Source organism: Parasteatoda tepidariorum, chromosome 5 (genome assembly GCF_043381705.1).
Source record: "Parasteatoda tepidariorum isolate YZ-2023 chromosome 5, CAS_Ptep_4.0, whole genome shotgun sequence".
Lineage (NCBI taxonomy): Eukaryota > Metazoa > Arthropoda > Arachnida > Araneae > Theridiidae > Parasteatoda > Parasteatoda tepidariorum.
The window spans coordinates 36343342-36366267 of record NC_092208.1 but is presented as its reverse complement, the minus strand read 5'-3'; the positions used below and the strand labels follow the sequence as shown (position 1 = coordinate 36366267).

Sequence of the window (22926 nt, the reverse complement as noted above, 5' to 3'; positions counted from 1 at the left end):
AAAAAAAAACTAATTTCCAATCTAAATTAATTTCTAAATTTTGTTGTCGGGATATTGGAATACCCAAAATCTTTTAAGCCGATAGATCTTTCTCTTAATAGTGTTTCGATCACTCTCTTCAGCAATAGCTAGCTGTATGACGGAAAACAGCGCCATTTTGATCACTAAAATAAAAAAAAAATCTCTTATCGAAATTTAGATTTCGCTTGCTCTTAAACCTGCCGGAAAGGGATTCGTAATTATTTCGCACTGGAATTTAGCTCCGAGCGGAATCAAGAGTTCGTAGTACGGCCTAACTGACATTCATGGATTTATGACGTCACGAGAGCTTCATTTCGATCGGAATTAGATTCCGTGAAGCTGGTAATAGGGCCCCTCGGGATAAAAATTGCGATGACAAGTTTTCGGATCATCCTCAGGGATGTTTCCCAGACCGTCACCAATAGCCCATTGTGCTGCTGTAGTGCGACGTAAATAAAGTACCTACCTACATTATTGCTCCAGGCTTTTTATTTCTTTCAATGGCAGCTGATGTTCGGTGTTGTCTTCTTTTGTGGCACTAATTTCCCAAAGTGGCGTAAGTGAATAGAAGCCATATTTTCTGAGTAAAAATTAAAGCAGTTTTTGAAAAAAGAGCCCAAGCCATAATCAAAAACCCGAGATCGTAAATTAGAAGAAAGCATATGGTTTGCTGATTTCTATATTAAATGATCATTATTGATTAGGTCTTGCTTGCTAATGAGAAGCCAACTGCAGCTGTATGGATTAAATACTCAATTTATGAGACCATCATGGTCTGTCAAATACTCACTCCAACGCACGCGCCTAACTGCAACGAAGAGGAACTGAAATGTTTCCATGAGACAAAACATTGATAATGTTAATAAACTTGTGAATGAGTGAACAACTTTGTTAAGATTGTTTATCTATTGATGTCATTGCCACAAGAATAAAATGTAGCTTTTTAAAGTTCGATTTCCCAGGAACTATTTGACCGATTTCGTTCTAATTTTGTATTTTGCACTTTAAAATTACATTCCTGAAAATGATGTAAAAAAACGTATTATCTTAAAATTCAAACTTTTTTCGCCTATTATTAAAAAAAATATAAATATTCACTGAAAGTGATATTTTGTATGGAATTACCTTTGGATAAAATAATTTTATAATTGTGTACAAAATTTTTCAATGAGCTTAAAAGTTTTCGAGATAGGGGGAAATACAAAAAGTAAAACTTACGCTAAGGGAGTCCAAACTTTGAACCGCTCTCCTGAATAAACTATGGGGACCATACTTCCCAGACTGCGGCTACCCCCAATATCTTGGGGTTCAGAAAGCTGAATCCGTAAAAGAAAGATATGTTTACTCAGAGAAAGTACGTTTTTGTATATGATTTCGTAACTTTATATATCGTCTGCTCTTGTTAAGAAGCATAATAGAGGTCACTCCCTCAAACCATTAAAATTGAGAACTAGAAATTGAAGATCCGATCATTAGTTTAAAAGTTATTGACTTTTCCCAGGGTGGATCCTTTCTTTCGCACTGTACATATATACGTGTACGTAATATGTACGTTTCAACATGTATTGTACCTACTTGCGTACATAAATATATTGTATGTACATAGAATATGCATGGATACAGGTGTATAAATTGTACATACAGGTATTGTACACTTAGAAATTATAAAATCATCCAGGACAAAACCTTCTCAGTTGTATTTTAAGTACTCTAGCTAGACTTAAATGTTCGGAATTTTCATTGACAATTAACTCAATATTTCGATATAATGACGATAAATTCTCTTTTTAACGATTAGAAAATGATTGTAACTTGTTATTCTACATAAAGTTGCAATTAAAATTGTAGAGTTCTAGCTAATTTTAAAGTGGTTGTAATTTTAGATAGCGATAAATTCCTTTCGGTGATAATATCGTGACGAATTCCTTAAGTAACAGTAAAAAAAAAAATAGACAGGAACTTGCATAGCTATCCTGTTCAGAACTTTAGTTGGATTTTAAGTACTCAAGTTAGATTTAAATTGCTCGGAAATTTGATATACGATAAACTAAATTTGCGATTAAATGGCGACAAATGATGATTGCATTTATGATGAAACAAATTAAACTTGTATTGTCACCGAAATGGAGCAATCTTACTAGTCGGAGAGTATTTGCAATTTTGATAGCAAGATTTTATTGTTACAGACACAAAAGAGGTTGAATAAAAACGTTACAAAAATGCACTGTCGCATTTAGGTACTTTGAGTGCACCTTAAATTCGACAAAAATTCCTTAAATTCTACAGTAAAACATCTTTGCTTAGGTTGCTGACGATAATTCAATTTCTGCAATAAAAATTTGTTTATAGCTGATGTCTTAATACTTCAGCCATTTTTGGCTGAAAAATAAAAGATCAGTTTGACGTAAATGTTACAAACTTATAAGAAATCGTGTTGCCTTTAAGCACACTGACCTTATTAGTTTTATAATAAAAGGGATGCCATGATGTATGCTGTCAATTTTTTAGGGGGTGCTGTGAAACATTCGAGGAAATTTTATTCCCTCAGTTAATAAAAACCATCCTAGTATTCCCTCAAAGTTCGATTAAATAGGCAGAAATCTGTAATAAACGTCAAAAATTTGTTCGTGCTGAAAAGAAAATAGCATTTGAGCAAAAATTTTGCAATATTTTAAATAAATCAATCTGTTTATTCGTCTTTTGTTTTTAATCGTGAATATTTTTGCAAGTTAGTGCATGACTTTTTTCTATTAATATTTTATACTTTATTATTTATTCATTTCTTAGCTCTTTGATGCAAAAACCGGTATCCCTTTTATGTTTATTGTTTCTGGAGCTCTAATTACAAGCTGAATTACATTTTACTTTTTTTTAATTACTATAAACAGTCAAATTTTCCTGAAATTTTTTTTTTTGGTTATCGGAATTATATTTGTATTAAATATAGAATCCAAAAAAAAAAGGAAATTTTTTTTCATTCAAATTTATCAATAAATGATTTTGTAAATTAAGGAAATTTCAATCATAAATAACTGTTACTCTTAGATCTATATAACTACAAATGAATGCAAATTTGAAAAAAGTATTGTTTGGAAGTGAGCCATGTTTGGAAGACTTAACCATTAAACGCAGAAAAATACACCGGTGTTTCATGCCGGTATTTCGTCACCATAAATTATAAAAATGCTAAATATAATATATTTATCTTATTTTGACTTAAATTAATACAAAATAATTTAAAAAAATATCATCACTTCGTTATTAATATTCATACAATTTAAAGTCATTGTTTGATATTTCATGCTGACCCGCATTCCTGTATTTATTGTGCACAATTAATGTTTCTCTGAGAAAGACTGCAAATTAAGAACGTGCCCGGTTATTGGTTACTAACATTCCATGCGTTTTGCTGTTTAACTGTCTTAAATAGCTTGAAAGCCTTCGCTCTAACGAATTAAAAAAAAAATTCTGTTTTTCGGAGATAATATTTAATGAGTTTTTATACAGGCACGGCGATTGCTTAGAGATACCAGTTTCTATTATTCCTCACTTTCCTGAGATCAAAAGATAAAATTATAATAAATTATATTTGTTTGATTTTCAGATTTAACTCATCATCCATTTGTGACGATGCGAGATTTATTGAAAGATGTCATTTATTGTCTGAAGTTAAGGAATACCGGAATTTATGTGAATGTTTTTCTCGAAGATATTGCAGAGATGGTGAACTGACAGACAATCGTGCTGTAAGTATCAAAACTTCCGTTTCAAAAGATACATGATATATTTTTTTTGGAAACATAAATACCATTCCTTTTAATTTTATTCCAATTTTGCTTTATTTCAAAATAAACTTGAAATCCAGTTTCCGTAAATATTATAGCAGCAATATACACGTATACCGTAATATACACGTAATATACGTAATATATACCGTAATATACACGTGGCAACTTAGAAGAGAAATACTCAAATGAATGATATACAGTGGAGAAAAAAAAACTTTCGCTGCAAAATCCTTTACACCTACAGAAGTAAATTAAAATTTAAAGTATAGCAACAATGAGTTCATGTAAATAATATTAAACCTTGTAGTTTTGAATGCTGAAAAAATAGATTTTAAAATATTAAAATGTAATAAACAAATCATGTCAGCATTATTCAGGATTAGGAAGAGGAAAAGCAATTCTGCAATAATTTGTTCAAATATTCATATTTATTTTAAAAGCATTTCAGTCAGCTTTTAGAAATTGGTTTGCTATAGATTTTTCCCCGAACTCAACTTTCTCTGAATTTTAAAATAAAAATCGAGGTGATGCAGGACTTGCCTTCAAACTTTCTCCCATGGCATAGCATCCTCTTAAAAAAACTCTCGGCCGAACTTAATTGTCAAGAGGAAGAGCCAAAAAGAAAGAAACTCCAGGAAGTATGTATATTCTGCTTAACTTTTCATGTTAAACTTTCCATGTCATCGAAATTGATATTATTTTCTATGAGGGGGAACTAAACTTTGCAGTATAATAAAAGGAATTACAATAGGAAAATATCAATTGCCACTTTAAACGAAATTTTTTATTTATTTTTTGTCTACGGTTGAGAGCAACGCAATAAAAACATTGAAATTTCTGAAAATAATATGAACAGCAACGCTCAAACCCGTTTTACATGTAGAAAAATACATGTAAAGTTAGGCACAAACTAAGCTACAAAACAAGAAACGGATTAAGTGTCAGAATAATTCAACTGAAAATTTTTAATTGGTTTAAATTTCAATAAATTAATTTTTCTATTTGTGAATAACTTAAAATACTTTCTATCATTTCTAAATTTGGCGATAAAGAATGGCGATTAACTTGTCATTGAGGTTAAGTGAAACATCCTCTAAACAGGTTTGAAATCATTTAGCCATCTAAGTGCTTTTTTTCATCGATATGTAAAGCTCAGCAGAGATTCTTAGAGGAGAGACTTAAGCTCAAGTTTTGAGCTATAAAAAGGGTATAAGTCTCAAAAAATTAAATTTTTTTTCTTCGTTGTCAAATGCTAAATTTAATTTTTAAAAAAATATTGAAGCAAAACTTTTTTACGCTCAAAAGCTCTTAAAACTCTTAAAATGAACCAGACAACAGTAGATTTCATCAGGAAAAATCAACAGAAATTTTTTTTCCTTTATTTTTTCCAAGAAAACTCCAAGCAAAATCTGGAATTTTTTACATGAAAATTTTTTATAGTTTAAGATAGAAAATGCTTGATGAAATTTTTTAAGACTAAGGAAAATTTATTATTAATAATAGCTACAATGTGTTCGCTATTACCATAAATCAAAGAACTATCAATGATGGCGGATTAAGAGACAGTTAGGCATTCTGTCATGTTTAGTATTCTAGAATTGATGGCGGGCATTGACACTGACAATCATCTGAATCTTGACTGAAAACGTCATCCCTCAAAGAAGTTTTAATTTTTTATTTTTTTTCTTAAATTTTGAAGTTTTGGATTTATTAATTTTGAAGATTGAGACGACATTTTTTTTACTGGAGACGCCTTTAGGATAATCTGCCAATGTAATTTTATTTTATTGGAACAATTCTTCTAGTCGGAGTGTTGACTTTAAGCAAGATAACAACTTTATTTTATATCAGTAGGCACCCACGGATTACTTGTTACTAGATTGATAGCGATTCTCTCCTTTTTTGATTACCAAGATACAGATAAGCTTTCTTGACTTTTTTACTTTTTGAGGGATCCCCTTCCAGAATGTCCAACCTCTTAGATTCCCCACAGACCTCCAATGAGCCAATAGAAAATATTTTTGCTCATATCGAAAATAATGGCTCAACAGAGTTTTGGTTCATCATTGAACCCAAAGAAAAACCTTATACTCTTCCACAGACCTCTCCAGTGCGGCTCAAAGCAGATTTAATAGTTTCTGCAGTGACCAAAAGAATAACAATTATACGCTTCCAAACAATGGAGCCTTATTAACCCATTGTAAGGACCTGGAAACAGCATAGTACCTTTTAGACATCAAGGAAATATTAGATGTTCCAGTATCAGCAAAATTTCTTCTGAAACTAATTTCATCCAAGTTTATTCTCAGAAATTTTCTTATCGAAGCAGCAGTACTGGGCATTAGCAACGAATTCAACATTGAAAATTGAGTTCGGGCTATCGAAATCCGCCGGTTATTGAATCGGGGAAAACCAACCTCAGCAATCTTATTTAGCATCCCTAGGACAGTCATCCCGGTGAAAACTCTCCCTTGGAACGAATATTATGAATCAAAAAACTTTTCAGGACAGTATACAATAATTGTTTGGGTTTTGGGCACCTTGACAAATACTGTAAACAATCATTTAGGTGCGGAAACAGTGTACGCCGTCTCTCCGAACATCTAAACTCATGCATTAGTGACCTATATTTGCCGAAATTGCAATGACCCCCCATACCCCAAATCATCGAGATTATCCAGCACTCGTACATTATGCAAAACTGATCGAAATAGCCCTGTTCCTCTGTGTGAAGCTAGAAGAATTGCATTTTTACGAAAAACCTCATATACTGATATTACGAAATCCGAATCAGGAGAATATATAATTTGTACTGAATTAAAATTGGAACTTAGCAAGTTTGCGACTAAGTACAAAATTATTAGAGAACACCCACATAAAACAAGTATTGTTGCTGCCGGTCCAAATTAAGAATTTGACGAAAACAATAAAACGTGTTCTTATACCAGCAATTATAGGCAGGCACCCTTTCTCAGGGGTTTACTTTTAAAATATTTCTTGATGCTCCTAATTCTATGATATATTTCCATGAGTCTGAAACATAGAGCTTAAAAAGTGGCCGACGAACTACTTATAGATATTCACCTGAAATATTTTCAACGTTCCCAATTATTCAGTGTTCTAATCTTTTCTTTCTTTCTTTTCAAGTATCCTTCAAAGTCAGTATATGAAGAGCTGTATTCCATGGGTTTTAAAAACTTCACCCCGTTTCTCCAAGAAAAAAGCCATTTTTTCTACACCTGTAATTTGGAATTACCATTTATAGATTTTTTTGAGGAAGAAAGATGCAGGTTCACAAATTTCTGTTTTTTTATAACCAAAATCATTTTTTAAATATTAGACTGCAGTTTACTATTGCATCAAACATTAACTGCAAAGATTATCCTTTTTAGGATAAAATACTCCTTAAAACCTGAAGGGATAACATTAAAAACCTACAAGATTGATAAAATTCAATATTTTTTCTTAATAGAATAGGTGTCTCAAGATTATGCAATTTCCTTACTCTCCATACTTATCTCCTCCTTTTTACCATAGTTTCTGGGGAAAAAAGCAAGATTTGGGGAAAACACGGCAACGGAGAGGGAAAAATTGTGAAAAGTGGGGAAATCTGGTAGAATTGAGACGCCTATTCTACTTACAAAGAAAATAATGCTTCTTAAAAATGTTAAAATGCACTCAACATGTTTCACATGCACAAAACTCTCTTCACATGAACAACACGTTGATAACCGGTGACGATAAAAGACGAGACTTCTTTGAAAACGGATAGAAATAAAAATAAAATAATGGTAAAGAAACCGTTTTGTGCTTAGAAATTTTAAATCGAGTATTTCCAACAAACTGTAGTTAGTTAACCCTCCGCAACGGCAAAGTTTTTATACTTTCCGGCAATTTTTTAAATTTTTTCTTTAACTGCATATGTTACAATTCACATCTCCATCAGTTGTTTTAAAATAATACAAGAATTGTGATAGCTTTTACGTTTCCAAAAACTTGTATTACGGCGCCTGTTTATTTCAGCGGGAAGTTTTTATAAATAAAAAATATTAATACAATATTTTAATCTTCAGACGAATATTATTTTTAAATATTTTGTCTCGAAAAATGTTACAGAAATTTTGTAATAAAACAGAAAAATAAAAGAAAAGCCCAGATTTATGGAATACTTCGAATCTGAATCACTGTCTTCATAATCAAAATATTTTCGTTTGTTATTCCCACATATAACGCCGCTGACACTCGGCAAATTTATATCTTTAATAAATGCTTACATCGCGAACGAAAAACAAAAAGCATGCAAATTCACAAATACGCGGGAGGAAGGAAAAAAAAAGCATGAGAAAAAAAATTTCCTGACTCATCTAGTGCCATCTAGCAGCGAAAATAAGCATCAAATGATGTTTTTATAAACCTACACGAGGAAATAGCGGCATCAGTATAGAAACAAGGGTTTTTGCGTCTAAGCTAAAAGCAGAAAAAATTATTACACTAGTTGTACTGTTTACGATTCAATTTATGAATCCATTTATATCTTATTGAAGACATAAAATCTAAAAATAATACTCAAAACATTGAAATCATGAGCTTTATTTGCGTCAGGATAATAGTTATATTCTATGGAATTTATAGCTCCTTAGAATTTCGAATGTTTTAGAGGCATTTAAAATTTATAGATTACAGAAAAATCTTATGAATTGCAAATTTACGTGCAAATTTAAATGCATCGAAACTAGAAATTATTAATGAATAAATCCAAGAAATTAAATCGTGTGTACAGATCGTCTCTAAAACAGAATATAAAAACGGGAATAAAGCGAAAGTTAACAAAATGCCGTACTGGTTTTGAATCGTGTTATTGTTTTCACTCAGTTACGGAAAGATTACGGAACTAAGATCATTGATTAAAACAATTAACTTCTAATGCGATAAAAAAATAAAAACAAAAATAATAAATCATAATTGCGAATGAACTAACGACCGTGTTAGAAACTTCGCTTTAAACTTAATTTCTGAAATGACAAATGTCCCTTTGAAATTTGTAATAAGATACAATTTTTTATCATTATACATTTTTTCATTAGGCTATATTTCTATTATTAAGATTATTTTTATTATTTCTTTATTAAGATATATTTTTTTATCATTATACCCCTTGGCCCACAACGGCTGTTCAGAGAATACTTTCCTTTTTTAAAAAAATAAAGTTTTAGTATATTAGTGTTTATTTACCTAGTCTTTACACTTAAGTTACTTTATTACTAAAGTCATAAGAATAATAATTGAAAGCTGAATGAGAAAAATTAAATTTTTGCAAGCATTAATTAATTATATTACTCTTTAGGAACTGCTTTACACGTTCAATGTTTATCCCAAAAACCGAGTCTCCAATTGTCAGTTCCTGTTTTACTTTCAATTCCATGATTGGAAAGCCAGACAACAGCTCAGAAACTGCATATGGCGGAGCTAGTAAGTAATTCAAGAGTTAAATGGAAAAACATATTAGATGACATCAGTTTTCTGGAACTCTGAGTACGGTTTATAATAAATACAACTTTTGAGTAAAGCGTTTTCAGAAACAAAGATATGTTTTCTAACCAGCTTCTTTGTTCTGACAATTCTAACTGAATTTCTCACGCGCAACAGTCAGTCACTCAGCTTGTTTATCAACGATAGATATAAACTTTTAATTCAATATTTTAAGTCATGAATAAAGAAGCGAATTGCTCATGACTTTTAAGACTTGCACTTTAAGGGGGAGAAAAATATTTTTATTAATATGTATTCAAACATGTGCATCGCATAAAAATTGCAATCTATGTAAACATCTCTGTACGTTTTGACACCTTGAATTGGCCTTCAAAATAAGAGAAAAACTCAAATACAATTCTTGAATTTGGGATAGAGGAGATAAATAAGCTCTCCAAGTATTTAAACCTAAATTTCTTTAATGAAAAAGCAAATGCGATGAATTGGGAGAATGAGCAAAGTTCATGTTTACTTTTTAAACATTCAGATGCTGGATAAGTTAAACAGTGTAGAATGTTCAGTGAAAATTCTAAATATGCTTCAGATTACAATATTTCTACGCTATTTGATCATATCTTCCTGTGAAAGAGGCTTTAGCTATCACAATAGACTAAAAACAGTTTACAAAAACTCTTTAAAGATTGCGTCAATTGATCATTTGCTCAGAATTTCTATAAATTGATCCCGACCCCGAGCGAGTTTGTTGCTTCGCTTGAAAATATCATAAGGTATTTTAGTATCTGTTCTGTTGCTGACGTTGCTTAAGGGGAAATATCTGCCCCAAAGGATGACGAGGTACTGTATTAACTCCAAGAGGACATACTTGGTCAATAATCACTTCCACGCTTATATGAACTCTGCCTGTTTGGAAACGAATTCAAACAGCTGAAGGCTATAATTGGAAATTTATTTAGGAAATCAGGAAGCTCTATTTTTATTTGCTTCTTTATTTCTATAATCTTTTCAGGGAGGACAGCAATATTCAAAAAAATATTGCGGCAAAAGAGTATTTAGAAGGCGACACGTGTTCCCTTTTCCGAACGCTTTATCATTAAAACTATATTTAGGAAAAATGATTGCGTGAAATTTTTTTAGTTTGGCTATTACTTTAGAAATGAATTTTCATGCCCTGATACACCTTAAAAAGCAACAATGTAGTCCATGCCGGTAATGCTGGGTTCTAAAAACTAAAATTAACAATTAATGATTTTTCAAACAAACAAGATAGATTATTTTGATGAACTTGAAGAGGCAAAAGGTCTATCAGCAAGGACTTACAAATCAGACTCAAACTCTGGGATCGCTGTCTCCAACAGCCATATTCGCTAATGGACGATCACTGAAATCTCCGATATCGGAAAAAAACCAACATCCATTTTTGCGGTATTGGATTTGGATATTGGAAGTATTTAAAATCCTCTTTAATCAGAGAAATAAAAAGGTGATGCCATTCTTCAAATGCAGTTAAATTCAGTAAAAACGTATCATATTGAGTCTATTGAGTAGTTGTATAAAGGTGAGCAAAAATTACAACTTTGAAAGATGCCAACACAATGGCGCAGCCTGTGACGCCTTTCAAAAAAATCCAACCTCCAAGAGGAAATAAAAAATAAAAAATTACTCCACTCTTGGGAGACCGCAAGTTGATGAAGATGTTAAACTCGAATGCAGCGAGGGCTGGAACTCCGGGATATTTATAGTAAACCTGAAATTATCAGTGAAAGTTGTAGTGTTCTCACACTCATTGAAATTAAAATCGAAGGGTTTTCTAAAATAACTAAACGTCATGGTCTCGAAAGCATCTTCTCGAATAGCATCTTCACGAGTACTTCAAAGGATAACGACACCACCTGGGAAACAGGTGTTTTCTGAGAATCGGAGGGAGAGAGAAATGTACGAGGGGAACTGATCAAATTACAAAAAAGTTATTAGGGACGATATATGATTACGATCAGGACGTGTACTTCCAAAATAGCGACACCACCTGGGAAATAGGTGTTTTCTGAGAATCGGAAGGAGAGAGAAATGTACGAGGGGAACTGAACAAATTACAAAAAAGCTATTAGGGACGATATATGATTACGATCAGGACGTGTACTTCAAAGGATAGCGACACCACCTGGAAAACAGGTGTTTTCTGAGAACCGGAGGGAGAGAGAAATGCACGAGGGGAACTGAACAAATTACGAAAAAGCTATTAGGGACGATACATGAGTACGATCCGGATTTAAGCTTGTGACTCGATGTCACATAGTCATTACCATTTTTTTGTACAGTCGATTACACTGAGGAACTAATTTTTTGTTGCATTTACACAGATGCTTGTTCTTGCTTAATTTAGATATAATTGCAAATCTGAAACTAGTTTTGATCATAAAACTACAAATTTGTTAATGACATTTTTGGTCTTTTTTTTTGCAGAGATGTACAAGTCCAAAAACTTTATATCAAACAGGAGGTCACGTTAATGTTGTGACAAGCTTTTAGGGGAATTAGGGCACATCATCACGGGAAACCTATGACCAGAAAACAGCTAATACTAAGGAAGCCACACATGACTATTTACTGGGCATCCTATGCGATTCCCATACATTGGTTCCTATGCAATTTTAATTATGTTGATTTGCTCTAACTAGCCTAGTAGTTTGTCGCAACATTTATGCTACCCTCTGCTATAGATAAAGTTTTTAAACATGTACATTTCAACAAAAAAATTAAAAATGACATTTTAAGGAAACTAAAAATGACATTTTAATAAATTTCTAGCTTGGTGAGAGAAAGCAATTAAAATTTGAAATCAGTGATTAAAGTATCTTAGATCTATTTTAAAAAAATCTCATGTAACAGCAAAAACAAAATTGTCCCCCAGTGTTATTTGTCATATCCATTTCATACAATTAACATATTGACAAAATATCATATCCTTCTTCTTCTTCTTCAGCACCTTCTTCGACACCCCCTTACATGCCTTGGCTGCTTCCACCACACGTAGCCTCCAGCGCTTCCTGTCCATGGGGACTGTTTTCCAGTTGTTTATCTTTAATGCATTTAGATTTTAGCAGTGTCATCTAGTCATCTAGTTGGAGGTCCTCATTTAGCCCGAGATCCCGAAGGATTTTTAAAGGTGGCGATTCGGACTGCATTATTTTCTGGACCTCTCCAGATATGGCCAAGCCATCTTAATCTATTGCTTCGGATGGCCTGCACTATCTGTGGCTGTCCGTAGAGTCTATATAATTCAAAGTTGTATCTGATTCGCCAACAGCCTCTTTCCTGTACTGGGCCAAAAATATTTCTAAGGATTTTCCTTTCAAAAACACCAAGAGTACGCTGAGTGTCTGCATTCTGTGACCATGTTTCATTTGCATAGAGCAATACTGGCAGAATAAGAGTCTTATAAATTTTAATTTTAGTCTTTCGACTGATTAGGCTTGATCTTAATTGCTTTCTTAGTCCAGAGAAACACTTGGTTGCCATTTTAATTCTGTTGTCTACTTCTGTTTTTATGCTGTTTTAGTCATTGATCATTGTTCCAAGGTATTTGAATTCATTAACCTTTTCAAAGGTGTAACCATTTATGAATAAAGGATCATGATTTACAGTTGCGGATGGAGTTTCCATAAATTTAGTTTAATCTTCATTGATGGTAAGGCCCATATTTGAAGCAGAAGTTTGAAGAGCCAGAAAGGCCTCTCTCACAGCTACCATCGAAGCGAAATTGCAACAACAAAAAAATTATACATAGTATTACTTAACCTAAAAGACCTGATTCGGTAGTTGATTGTAGCATACGAATTTGTTAACTGCTATTTTTAATTGTTGTTAAAATAAACATTTATAAATTTTCAGGTTTTGTCTTTTCTTTGGATCTTGATCCAAGAGGATATCCTCCATTTATCTATCAATCTAAAGCACAGATATCCTTCCACCATTCTCGACAAATAGTAGATCCCTATGAACAAGGATTTTCAATGGAGATAGGAAAACATTACTCGTTTCACTTGAAAAAAGTAATTAAAAATATTTCATTATCTTAAATGCATAAATAAGAGTTTGATATAATTACCTTTCATTATTTTTCAAGCAAGCATAAACAATATGTCACTCCTTGCACCACAAACAAACAGGATAAACTTTATAGTCATATTGAATTTTAAATTGATTGTGTGAGGAGTTATTCTTATACAGTTTCAAAAATATATTCCTTCAAAGAACCGCAAAATTTTTTTAATCTTTATTTATTTATTTACTTTTGTTCCGATGCTGGACTAGCTGAAATATGCTTTTCAACCTCAGCTTTCAATTGCAATATAGAATTACAAATACTGTCTATATTGATTCAAGGAAGAGTTTGTATGTATATATTTCTCTCATAAATCCAAAATCTTCTGTACTGCGGTCCTGAAATTGTGAAAGGAAAATCATTCAAAAATGATATTTTATCGTTGCTGAAGTGACGTTTGAAATATTATTTTTTTCGTTTGTTTATCATTAAATTTTTTTTGTTTCGCACAAAGTAGCGTAAATTTTAATCCATAACAGCAGAAAACGCTGTTATGAATTAAAATGTAAAATAAAATATAAAGAGAAAACCGAATAAAACATGAAACGAAATCTATAAAACGAGTAGCGGATTCAAATGAACTTACATGAACGGGAAATTTTTCAAGAATGATTTAAAATATTTTCGTAACAAGATTGCCAGATTTCGTAACAAGTTGAAGAGAAGATTCAAAATGATACGTAACAAGCATTATTTTTAATGCATGTTATTTTGTTTTTTAGTATTAAAAAAACTGTGATAAAAATCTGACAGCAATATTTAATGTTCCTTCAAACATAAAAGAGTCCTATATAAAATTTTGATAAAGTTGGGGCCCGCCATTTGACAGGTGCTTTTAATTGCGGCCCCCGGCCTCATGTAAGTTGGAAACCCCTGGTCTAGATCACAAATTTGACATACTTCTTTAAACTTTCCTCTTCCACATTATAAAATGCCCCAATATCTTAAAATCATGTTTATACCATGTACTGACAATGGTAAAAATATGCTTTCATCACAAAGTTCATATTTGTTATACATTTTTATACTGTACCGTTAAGAATAACTTATATATATTTAGATTGAGAAGAATTTGCTTCCTTATCCATACGACACAAATTGCATTGATTATTTAGAAAAGTGGAAAGCAAGAGGAGGTTATGGACCTACAAATAAAAGGGTAAGACTGTATTTTTGCTTACTCCCTTTTCACTAATAATATATTTTTAGTATTATGATTGGATAACCGATAGCAAATAATAAGCTTTCTTGAATCATAACGAATCTCAGAAAGTGTGTCATTGAGTCCTTTCACGGATGTTATGTTTAAGTTGAGAATAGGGAACAGGTTGGGTGATCTTGAAAGATTTTTTTCCTCAAGATTAGAATTAGTTTTCACTCTTATCACAATTCATTATTGTTTTGAGTTTTATATAACTAATCACATTTCAAAACATAAATTAAAAATATTTTTATAAAAAATTAGAAGTTAAAAATATTTTTATTAAATTAAAAATATTTTTAAATCCAAAAATATTTTTAAAAAAAATTAGTGAATGAAATAAATGAGTTAACTTTGAGTGTTGACACCCATTTTAGATGCTTGTTTATTTCAGCTTTGAATTATCTCTTGATAATATTATTTTCTATTTCAACTGATAGTGTTCAAAATTTTGAAAAAAGTCAGAAAAACATCAGTCTGTAAAAGAATAACTCAGAAATAGATAATTACATTTCTTAAGAATTGTAATGAGAGTTAACTATAAAACTCTTCGTCAAATCAAAGGTGATGATAATATATAACTTTCAAGCTGTTCATAAAAACATCATTTAATTCTTTGTAATGATGGGAACTTTTTTTAACCAAAGACTGTTTTCGTTTTTAAAGGTTAAGATTTTAAAGATTTGCAAATTCTCATACCACACTTTCGAAAGAAAAAAAATGCTAATTATGGCATGGGAAAGAGTAAGTGGCCAGGAGTGGAGGAGGCGGGTTTATTAGAATAAAGGCCCAATTAAGAAAAAAGGTTAAAAAAAAACAAACATTGATACTAAATTAGATTACTTTGTAATACCTTAAGATTTATAATTAAAGCTGGCAATTAAATAGATAATATTGAAATCTAATGAAAATTAAAAAAATTTGTTTAATTTTGCACAGGTTAAAAAGAAAAAAAACTTTCGACAGGTATTTAGCTTAATTTCAGACTACAGTGAAGAAATAGAATAAGCCGACCATAAATGTTTGAAGAAGAAAAAAACACTAATTTCCAGTTCATCAAACAATCTCTAATGAAGTAAGGGATGCTTGAAAATAAAGGAATACCATGATTTCGTTTATTCCGAATTGAGAATCTAAAAACCAAATTTTTATGGCGCCAAGAGTTTCAAATTAATGATGTCTTATCTTATAAGGATGTCTGTCGTGAATGTACTGTCAAAAAGTTTAAAAAGTTAAACATTTAAAGTGAGAGTTGGATATTTTAAAATTGTTTAAGTGAAAATTATTTTTGTTCCTAACTCAGAAAAGTAAAACAAACCTTATGAGGGTTTAGGTACTTTGAAATTCGAAAATTAGTCTAAAACGTCAAAATGGGACACCCTAATACATTTTCCGCCTGCTTGCATATTCTGCTATATATTTCACCTGCTGCTATATGCTATATATTCCGTCTGCTTAAGGCAGCGATAAATCTTGAGCAGTTGAACATTTAAAAAATTACTGTTCAGTGGGAATTCAAAACAAAAATAGTCACATTTTTTCACAGAACTCTTGTATTTAGAAGTGCAATCAATAATATTTAAAAGAAAAAACTTTGAAAGTAGTTAAGATCAACAAAATAATTCGCTTGAATTTTTAGAAGATTATATAGAAGGGATTTGAGAAAAAAGGGATGGTTGTGTGAGGGTGGGTGACAAAATGAAACGAAATCAGAAAAAAATGAGTTATTCTCTATGTTACTTACAGGATTTTTACTTACTTTCTTTATTCTCCATTCTTTTTAAATAAAATTTTAGGAGTGCATTCAGGAATGCTATAAAAACATTACTATGACTGCCCGTGGAGTGCAGCAGAACGAAAAAGGGCGAAACCGTAAGAGTGAGTATGTTTTATTTACCAAATTACTAAACCACAGATTATCAGAATTAAGTCTTTTACAATGTGATGAGTAGCAAAAGCCCTATTGCAATTGCCAGAAAAGTATCGAAAAATCTTTTATATTTTGTTTAATCTCTTAAGCTTTTTTCTAGAAAAAATCTAAAGGATAAAAGTCCGCGATCTGACTTTACTTCTAAAGAGAAGAAATCATCTAGAAATATGTGAAAATCTTAGAGAGAAAAGAAAACCACACATTCATTCGTACACGAGAGACTATATATATATATATATATATACATATAAACATCCCACTAGTTTTTTATATGTACCTAACTGTTTTGACACATTTTTTATACAATTTGACTAAGTTTATCTTTAAATATCCTGTTTTTGAAACTAATATTTTAATGTTTCAAGCTAATTTGCCATTTCGATAGCAGCATTCTTGGCAGCTCCNTTAGTTTCTTGTGTGATGAATAGACACACTCTTTAGGAGCGAATACACTGTGAGAGATATTTTTAAATAATTTCCATTGGAGAAAATACCCAAAACGAGCATAAACATGCAACAGAAGTTAGAATGAAGTGCTAGAAACATAAATAGAATCTTCCATAAATGGGTACAAAAGGCATCAATAGTATGAAAACTTACATTATAACAGAGGATCATTAAAAGGGGTAAAATCACGAAAAACGCAAACAAGAGGAGACGCAAGGTGGAGGTTATCTGTTTCCTATCTGAATTAAGCGTTTGAATGCTTACGAGGCTGCCGGAATGCATCAATGTACCTTGTTTATCTGCAACAGGTCCTTGAATTGTTACTAAGTGGATCAACCTCAACGCAGCGAAGTATGTGATTCATGCGTGAGGACGTCCTTGCACTTTATATTCTCCGTGTACGTAATCACTTTGGTGTAATATTCTCAAGGAACGCGTGAATCCCAGCAAGACCTCCACGTTTATCATATCACTATCAGTGTGACTTTTTTCTAATTGGTGTGAGCCTGCAAACGCATTGGAGGTTCGAAAAGCACTGATTTTATTTAATTTTTTTAATTTTATTTCGAGCCCTGTTCACCTCAATGGAAGGCGAAGCCCCTATCCCCTCAGCCATCGCGGCTATCAAAGCACTGATTGTCGTCGTTTTGGTAGAAATCGAAAGCATGCTTGGCATCTTTAATTACGACCGGAAACCTTCTTTACATTAGTGCAGACTTCGCAGCAACGTCAGTGATCGTCATATAGAACAACTACTGCAATAATCAATCGAATAAATTTTCAAAAAAGTTTCTGGAGTCCAAAACTTCGATGCAATTGATACGTTAGTAGTGTAGTTAATATATACGATGATACGTTAGTTGTTAACATTAAATCGAAATGTATTTTAAGAAATTCGTGAATATTTAGCTCATAAACCACGATTATTTGTAGAATTTAAAATTAGATGCCAATAATTTTATTGTTATTGCAGTTCTTGCAAGTTTCTTGCAAGATACTGATAAAATTTTTTTTTGATAAAATTATAAAGTAATTGATGGGCATCATTAAAATGGTAATATTCTTTGTTTATTTCAGAGACGATTGCACCAGAAAAAGCGAAAGAAATTTCTGAATGTCAGATCCAAAACTGTAGACCAGCGTGCTTGTAAGTTTTTAATTCGCAAATTAATTTTTCAACAAAAAAATGTCCACATGAAAAAAATATTATTTTTAATTTTCGTGCAATGTATTTAAAAAGATGGACCTCTGTAAATATGCAAGGGCGTGCAAAAATTTCTGAAAATTATAAGTTTCTGCCATTTTCTGGCTATTGATTGCTTGAATGAATGGAAAATTGATAATTTTTGTTTTATTTATTATTATATCAAAATTCAAGTTACATTAGATTGTTACTCATTTAATACTATATGTATAAAGAGTTGTGAACATAAGAACTAAACTGCAATATTTTCATGTTCTTATGTCTGCAATCAAATTATAATTTTAATTTAATTAAAATTATTTTCTAAAATGAAATTTGAAGCAATAATATAACAACAAAAAAAGTACACTACTGGCCATTAAAATTGCTGCACCACGAATTAATGCAAATAATAGAATGGTATTTATTGGGCACATACATTATAGTTGGAAAAACAAGTCATTAAATTTTCAGGATCTTTGTATCCTGAGTAATCAGTATTCAGAGCTGCCTCCCCTGGCAGCAATAACAGCAGTTATTCTCCTTGGCATCGAGTCGAACAGAGACTAGATAGCATAGACGCATCAACATTATGCCACAATTCATCGACAGTAGTGACTGACGAGTGGTGTCGTGCCAGTCGTTCGGCAACCATTGACCAGACGTTTTGAATTGGTGAAGGATCAGGAGAACATGCTGGCCAGGGCAACAGGTGAACATGCTCTGTGTCAAGGAAGGTCAGGACAGTGCAGGCAACATGCGATCGTGCATTACCCTGCTGAAACGTAGTATTATGGAGACCTCTAAGATAAGGCAGAGAAACTGGCCTTAAAAAATCAGAAATGTAACGGCTGCTGTTCAAAGTGCAAACATTGCGAACAAGGGGTGATCTAGACGTATACCCACTGGCATCCCATACCAATAGTTCAGGTGATGGGCCAGTATGACGATGTCGAATGTAAGCTGCCAATGGGCCAAACACGGATGCGGCCATCATAATTCTGTATACTGAACCTGGATTCGTCTGAAAATATGACGTTATGTTATTTCTGCGTTCGAGTTCATGGTTGATCATACCATTGGAGGTGCTCCTGCATGTTATGCAGCTTCGAAGGTAGCCGAAGCCGAAGCTATGGTCGTCAAGTTGACTGTCCATGCTGCAGCAAACGTCGTCGCACTGTTCGTGCAAACACTTGTTGTCTTGCAACTGATACCATTTGTTGACTCAGGGTTCGTGACGCAACTGTACGATCCCTTAAGGCCATGCGGGTAACATGTCCGTCTTTTCGACTGTTAGTGATGGGGAGGAGCCCTGATACTCTGCACAGCATTCCATATGACCCATAGATTCCATATTCTGCTAACAGTCATGCGATCTCGATCAACGCGAGCAGCTGTGCTTCGGTGCAATAAACCAAAATTCCGGTAGGCCACAATTCCACCTCGATCAAACTCAGACACGTGCTGTTAGGCATTTCTCCTTCTTTCACGAGGCATAACAAAGACTTTTTTACAAAAGAACAATGCTCAAATTTATTTTCTGTATGCGAAACTTTCTGTCAAATCTTTTCTTTTATACACATTGTAGGTGTCGCTACCACTATCTGCTTTACATGAATGCGCTTGATAAGCTAATCATTTGCATACCACAACATGCTTTATCCTTCCTGCAAATTTTACGTTCGTGGTGTGTCGCCTTCCTGAAATGGCAATTTTAATGGCTAATAGTGTATATGATAGTTCATTGTATCCAAATCTTTTGCAGCTATCACAGCTGCACAAATCGACATTGTTAAAGTTATCGATATCGATCGAATTCGATCTCATTCCGATCGTAAACTTTGGATTAATAAATTTCCTTTGATTTATCTCCTCCCATAAGTGTATTAAGGTCTTGAGATTAATTTGACTTATGTTTCACAGAGTTGGCAAAGAAAAAACTTTCTAAAAATAGGCTAAACACGACTTAAAAGTCATAAATAACTGTTGTAACTCATCGCATTTTTAGAAAATAGCATCTTCGCAAAACCTCTATATCATGTAGCGATAGAGCTTTCTAGAAACAGAATTTACCGAGTCATGATGTAGCTTACACACATAGATGTTAATAGAGTCATAAGGAAATTTTCCATTTAAAGATACGTTAAACAAAGAAATAAATATGTATTATTTTCTCAAATTGTTTTAGTGACGTATTCTACGAAGTTTCTAGGGATGCTTCTGAGACTATCGAAGTAAGTCTATAAACTATTTTATTAAAAAAAATACTGTAAAAGATTATGTTATTCGCAATTATATTTGCTAAGAGCAACCACATAATGGTCTGAATAGTAATATAAAATAACAGGTTTAAAGTCTAAGCATTTTGATAATATTTATTAGTTAATGAGTCTTGAAGGGTCACTAAATACTAGGGAAGTATATCTCATGAAAAAAGCCACCTTGATTTTGAGCCATATCTGGGCGCGAAGAGATTCAACGGGAACCAAACAACAGTAACAGTATTAAAAGAGTTTATAACCAAACACCAATTTCTGATGAGTAAACAGCGCCTGCCTTACCTTCACAGGAAAAAAATCGGGTTAGTAAAAAAAACAAAAAAAAAAACACTGCTTTTAATAGCCAATATATCGATCGTCTTCAAGCATGGCCGGAAATACACGATGTTGCGCATCATTTTCTATGCCTTCCAGAAAAAAAAATTAATATCATCCCAGTTTTCAATTTTGTAACAGACTGAAACTGCTTTTTTTTAGTATATACAGTTTTACTAAGGATAGTCCTGTGTTTCCATTAATGACAAGCATCCTATTTTCTAAAACACTTTCACTCTGAGGTTTTTGGACCTAAATTGATGCATTTTCTTGCAGGAAAAAACTGACTTCCACCAACGATTCTCACTACAAATAGCAATATAATGTTTTTTAGCATCGTGTCCTATCTGGTAACTTCTATGGCGGAGAACATGGGCTAAAGTTTACACCTTAGCCGATGCCTAATAATTAGCCTAATGTTAAAGATCATCCATCTTGCTGTAAATTGGAGAAGGTGTTTTTTTTCATCACCTACTCATTCATTTTATCAATAGTAATTTGCGAAATAAAAGAGTTAAACAACATCTCAAATTAAAGACCTATCCACAAGGAAAGAAGTATTTGATGCGAGAAAAGAAGTATTTGTATGGCCCAGACAGTTTCGTATGTTATTGCAGAACTAGAAAAGACGAGGATTACTTCTCCATTATAAAACAGGAGGGAAGTACAATAACAATGGCGTCGGAAAATCTGGTCTGTAGACTCGTGTTCGTGAGATCGTGAGTTCGACTTCCGACGATTGACGAATCCCCGTGCGTGCATGTTAAATTTGTGATTGCATATAACTGGTGCATGTTAAATTTTTGGAGGTCACTAAATCCTCCAAGTTTTCATAACAAATTATTTCCTCTGAGGTTGCTAAGGTAAATTGAGTTTAATCGTTTTCTGGATCAAGTCAAAATTACGATCGGTGGATTAATTTATATGTCTTCCCTGTAAAATGAGCTTTGACGTGTGTGGGGCTGAAATTGTATTCTTGGTCATAGATGGTGCCACTTGAAAGCAAAAAACGTTTCCCTCTGCCCCCATACAGCTTGGTTTCCTTTATCAGGCTTGATGGTATTGGCAAGTGGTGTTAGTAAAATTAAATAACTGTGAGCACTATAGCTATATTTATTTTTAAAACTACATCGGAAGTTTGAGTGATGAGTGCGTGATGACTTTGCTCTTGATATATCCTGTCCCTGGCCAAATTATTAGACGCACTAAAAGATTCTATGTAAAATCTTAATTATCAGGTGATTATATACAGCTTTATTGTTTCTACGCGACTGATACCTTTATGCACTTGTGTACAGTCCTAAAAAAAAAGGAATCACCCTGAATAACTTTCGTTCTAATGGTCGGATTTTCACGAACTAAGTATCAAGCTTAATGGTTCCTGGGGGTGACCTCAAAGATGCTCATTAATTAGTGCTAATTATTAATTAAGTTACAAAATCGGAAACAAAAACGTATCTTCTCTGAATAAACATATATTTTCTTTTATATATTTGGAATTCTGACCCTTGAAATAGGAGGAGCAGACAGAATTTCGAAAAGATTGGGTCATAAATTGGTTTGCAATAAGGATTTATATATACGGCGAAAGTTTAAAAAAATTCCAAATTACCTCGCCATAGAAAGTGAAACAAATTTAAAACAGCCATAAGGAAACTGAAAGAATAACAAGGCGTCATAACATCGTGTGTCTCTGTTGCTATAGGCAACCAAGAAGAGAACTTTTCGATCTGCTTTCTGGGCAAAGAAAATAGTATTTTGTTTAATACTTTGAAAATAAAATTTGAATTTGAAATGAAGAAATGAAAATGAAATTATTTTTGATTTTACAATATTTCAAAATTTGAACATTGAACTTATTATCTGACATTTTTTTTATTTTTTAAAGATGTTATTTGTATAAAATTGTTGTACTAAAACAAAATTTACGTAAGTTATTATAAATTTATGAAGAGCTGTAGGCCTAATTGATTTTACACCTCAGTTCAAGTCTTTCAGGTAAAAGGAAAAGAAAAAAAAGATCCTGCCAAAAATTTGGGGCGTGATTCTGATGTAATAATTCTTAATGTGGTAATTATTATTATTCTTTATGCTTGTATTATCATTAGGGGCCTCGGGGCACTGTTAGTTTTGGCTTTGCCACTAACAACAGAAAGGCTCCTGTGTGTTT

At 32.5% G+C, this 22926-nt stretch overlaps 1 protein-coding gene across 1 annotated transcript in view; it reads left to right on the top strand.

Annotated features, from left to right (window-relative positions):
• Positions 1 to 22926, top strand: part of LOC107445175 (uncharacterized) — an 82904-nt gene that overhangs the window by 8948 nt on the left and 51030 nt on the right. The window contains exons 2-9 of the mRNA XM_071181030.1: positions 3626 to 3767; positions 6957 to 7099; positions 9154 to 9278; positions 13188 to 13348; positions 14462 to 14560; positions 16399 to 16480; positions 18057 to 18126; positions 20351 to 20396. Of these exons, the coding sequence (XP_071037131.1) occupies positions 3626 to 3767; positions 6957 to 7099; positions 9154 to 9278; positions 13188 to 13348; positions 14462 to 14560; positions 16399 to 16480; positions 18057 to 18126; positions 20351 to 20396 (868 nt within the window). The remainder of the gene's footprint in view (positions 1 to 3625; positions 3768 to 6956; positions 7100 to 9153; positions 9279 to 13187; positions 13349 to 14461; positions 14561 to 16398; positions 16481 to 18056; positions 18127 to 20350; positions 20397 to 22926) is intronic.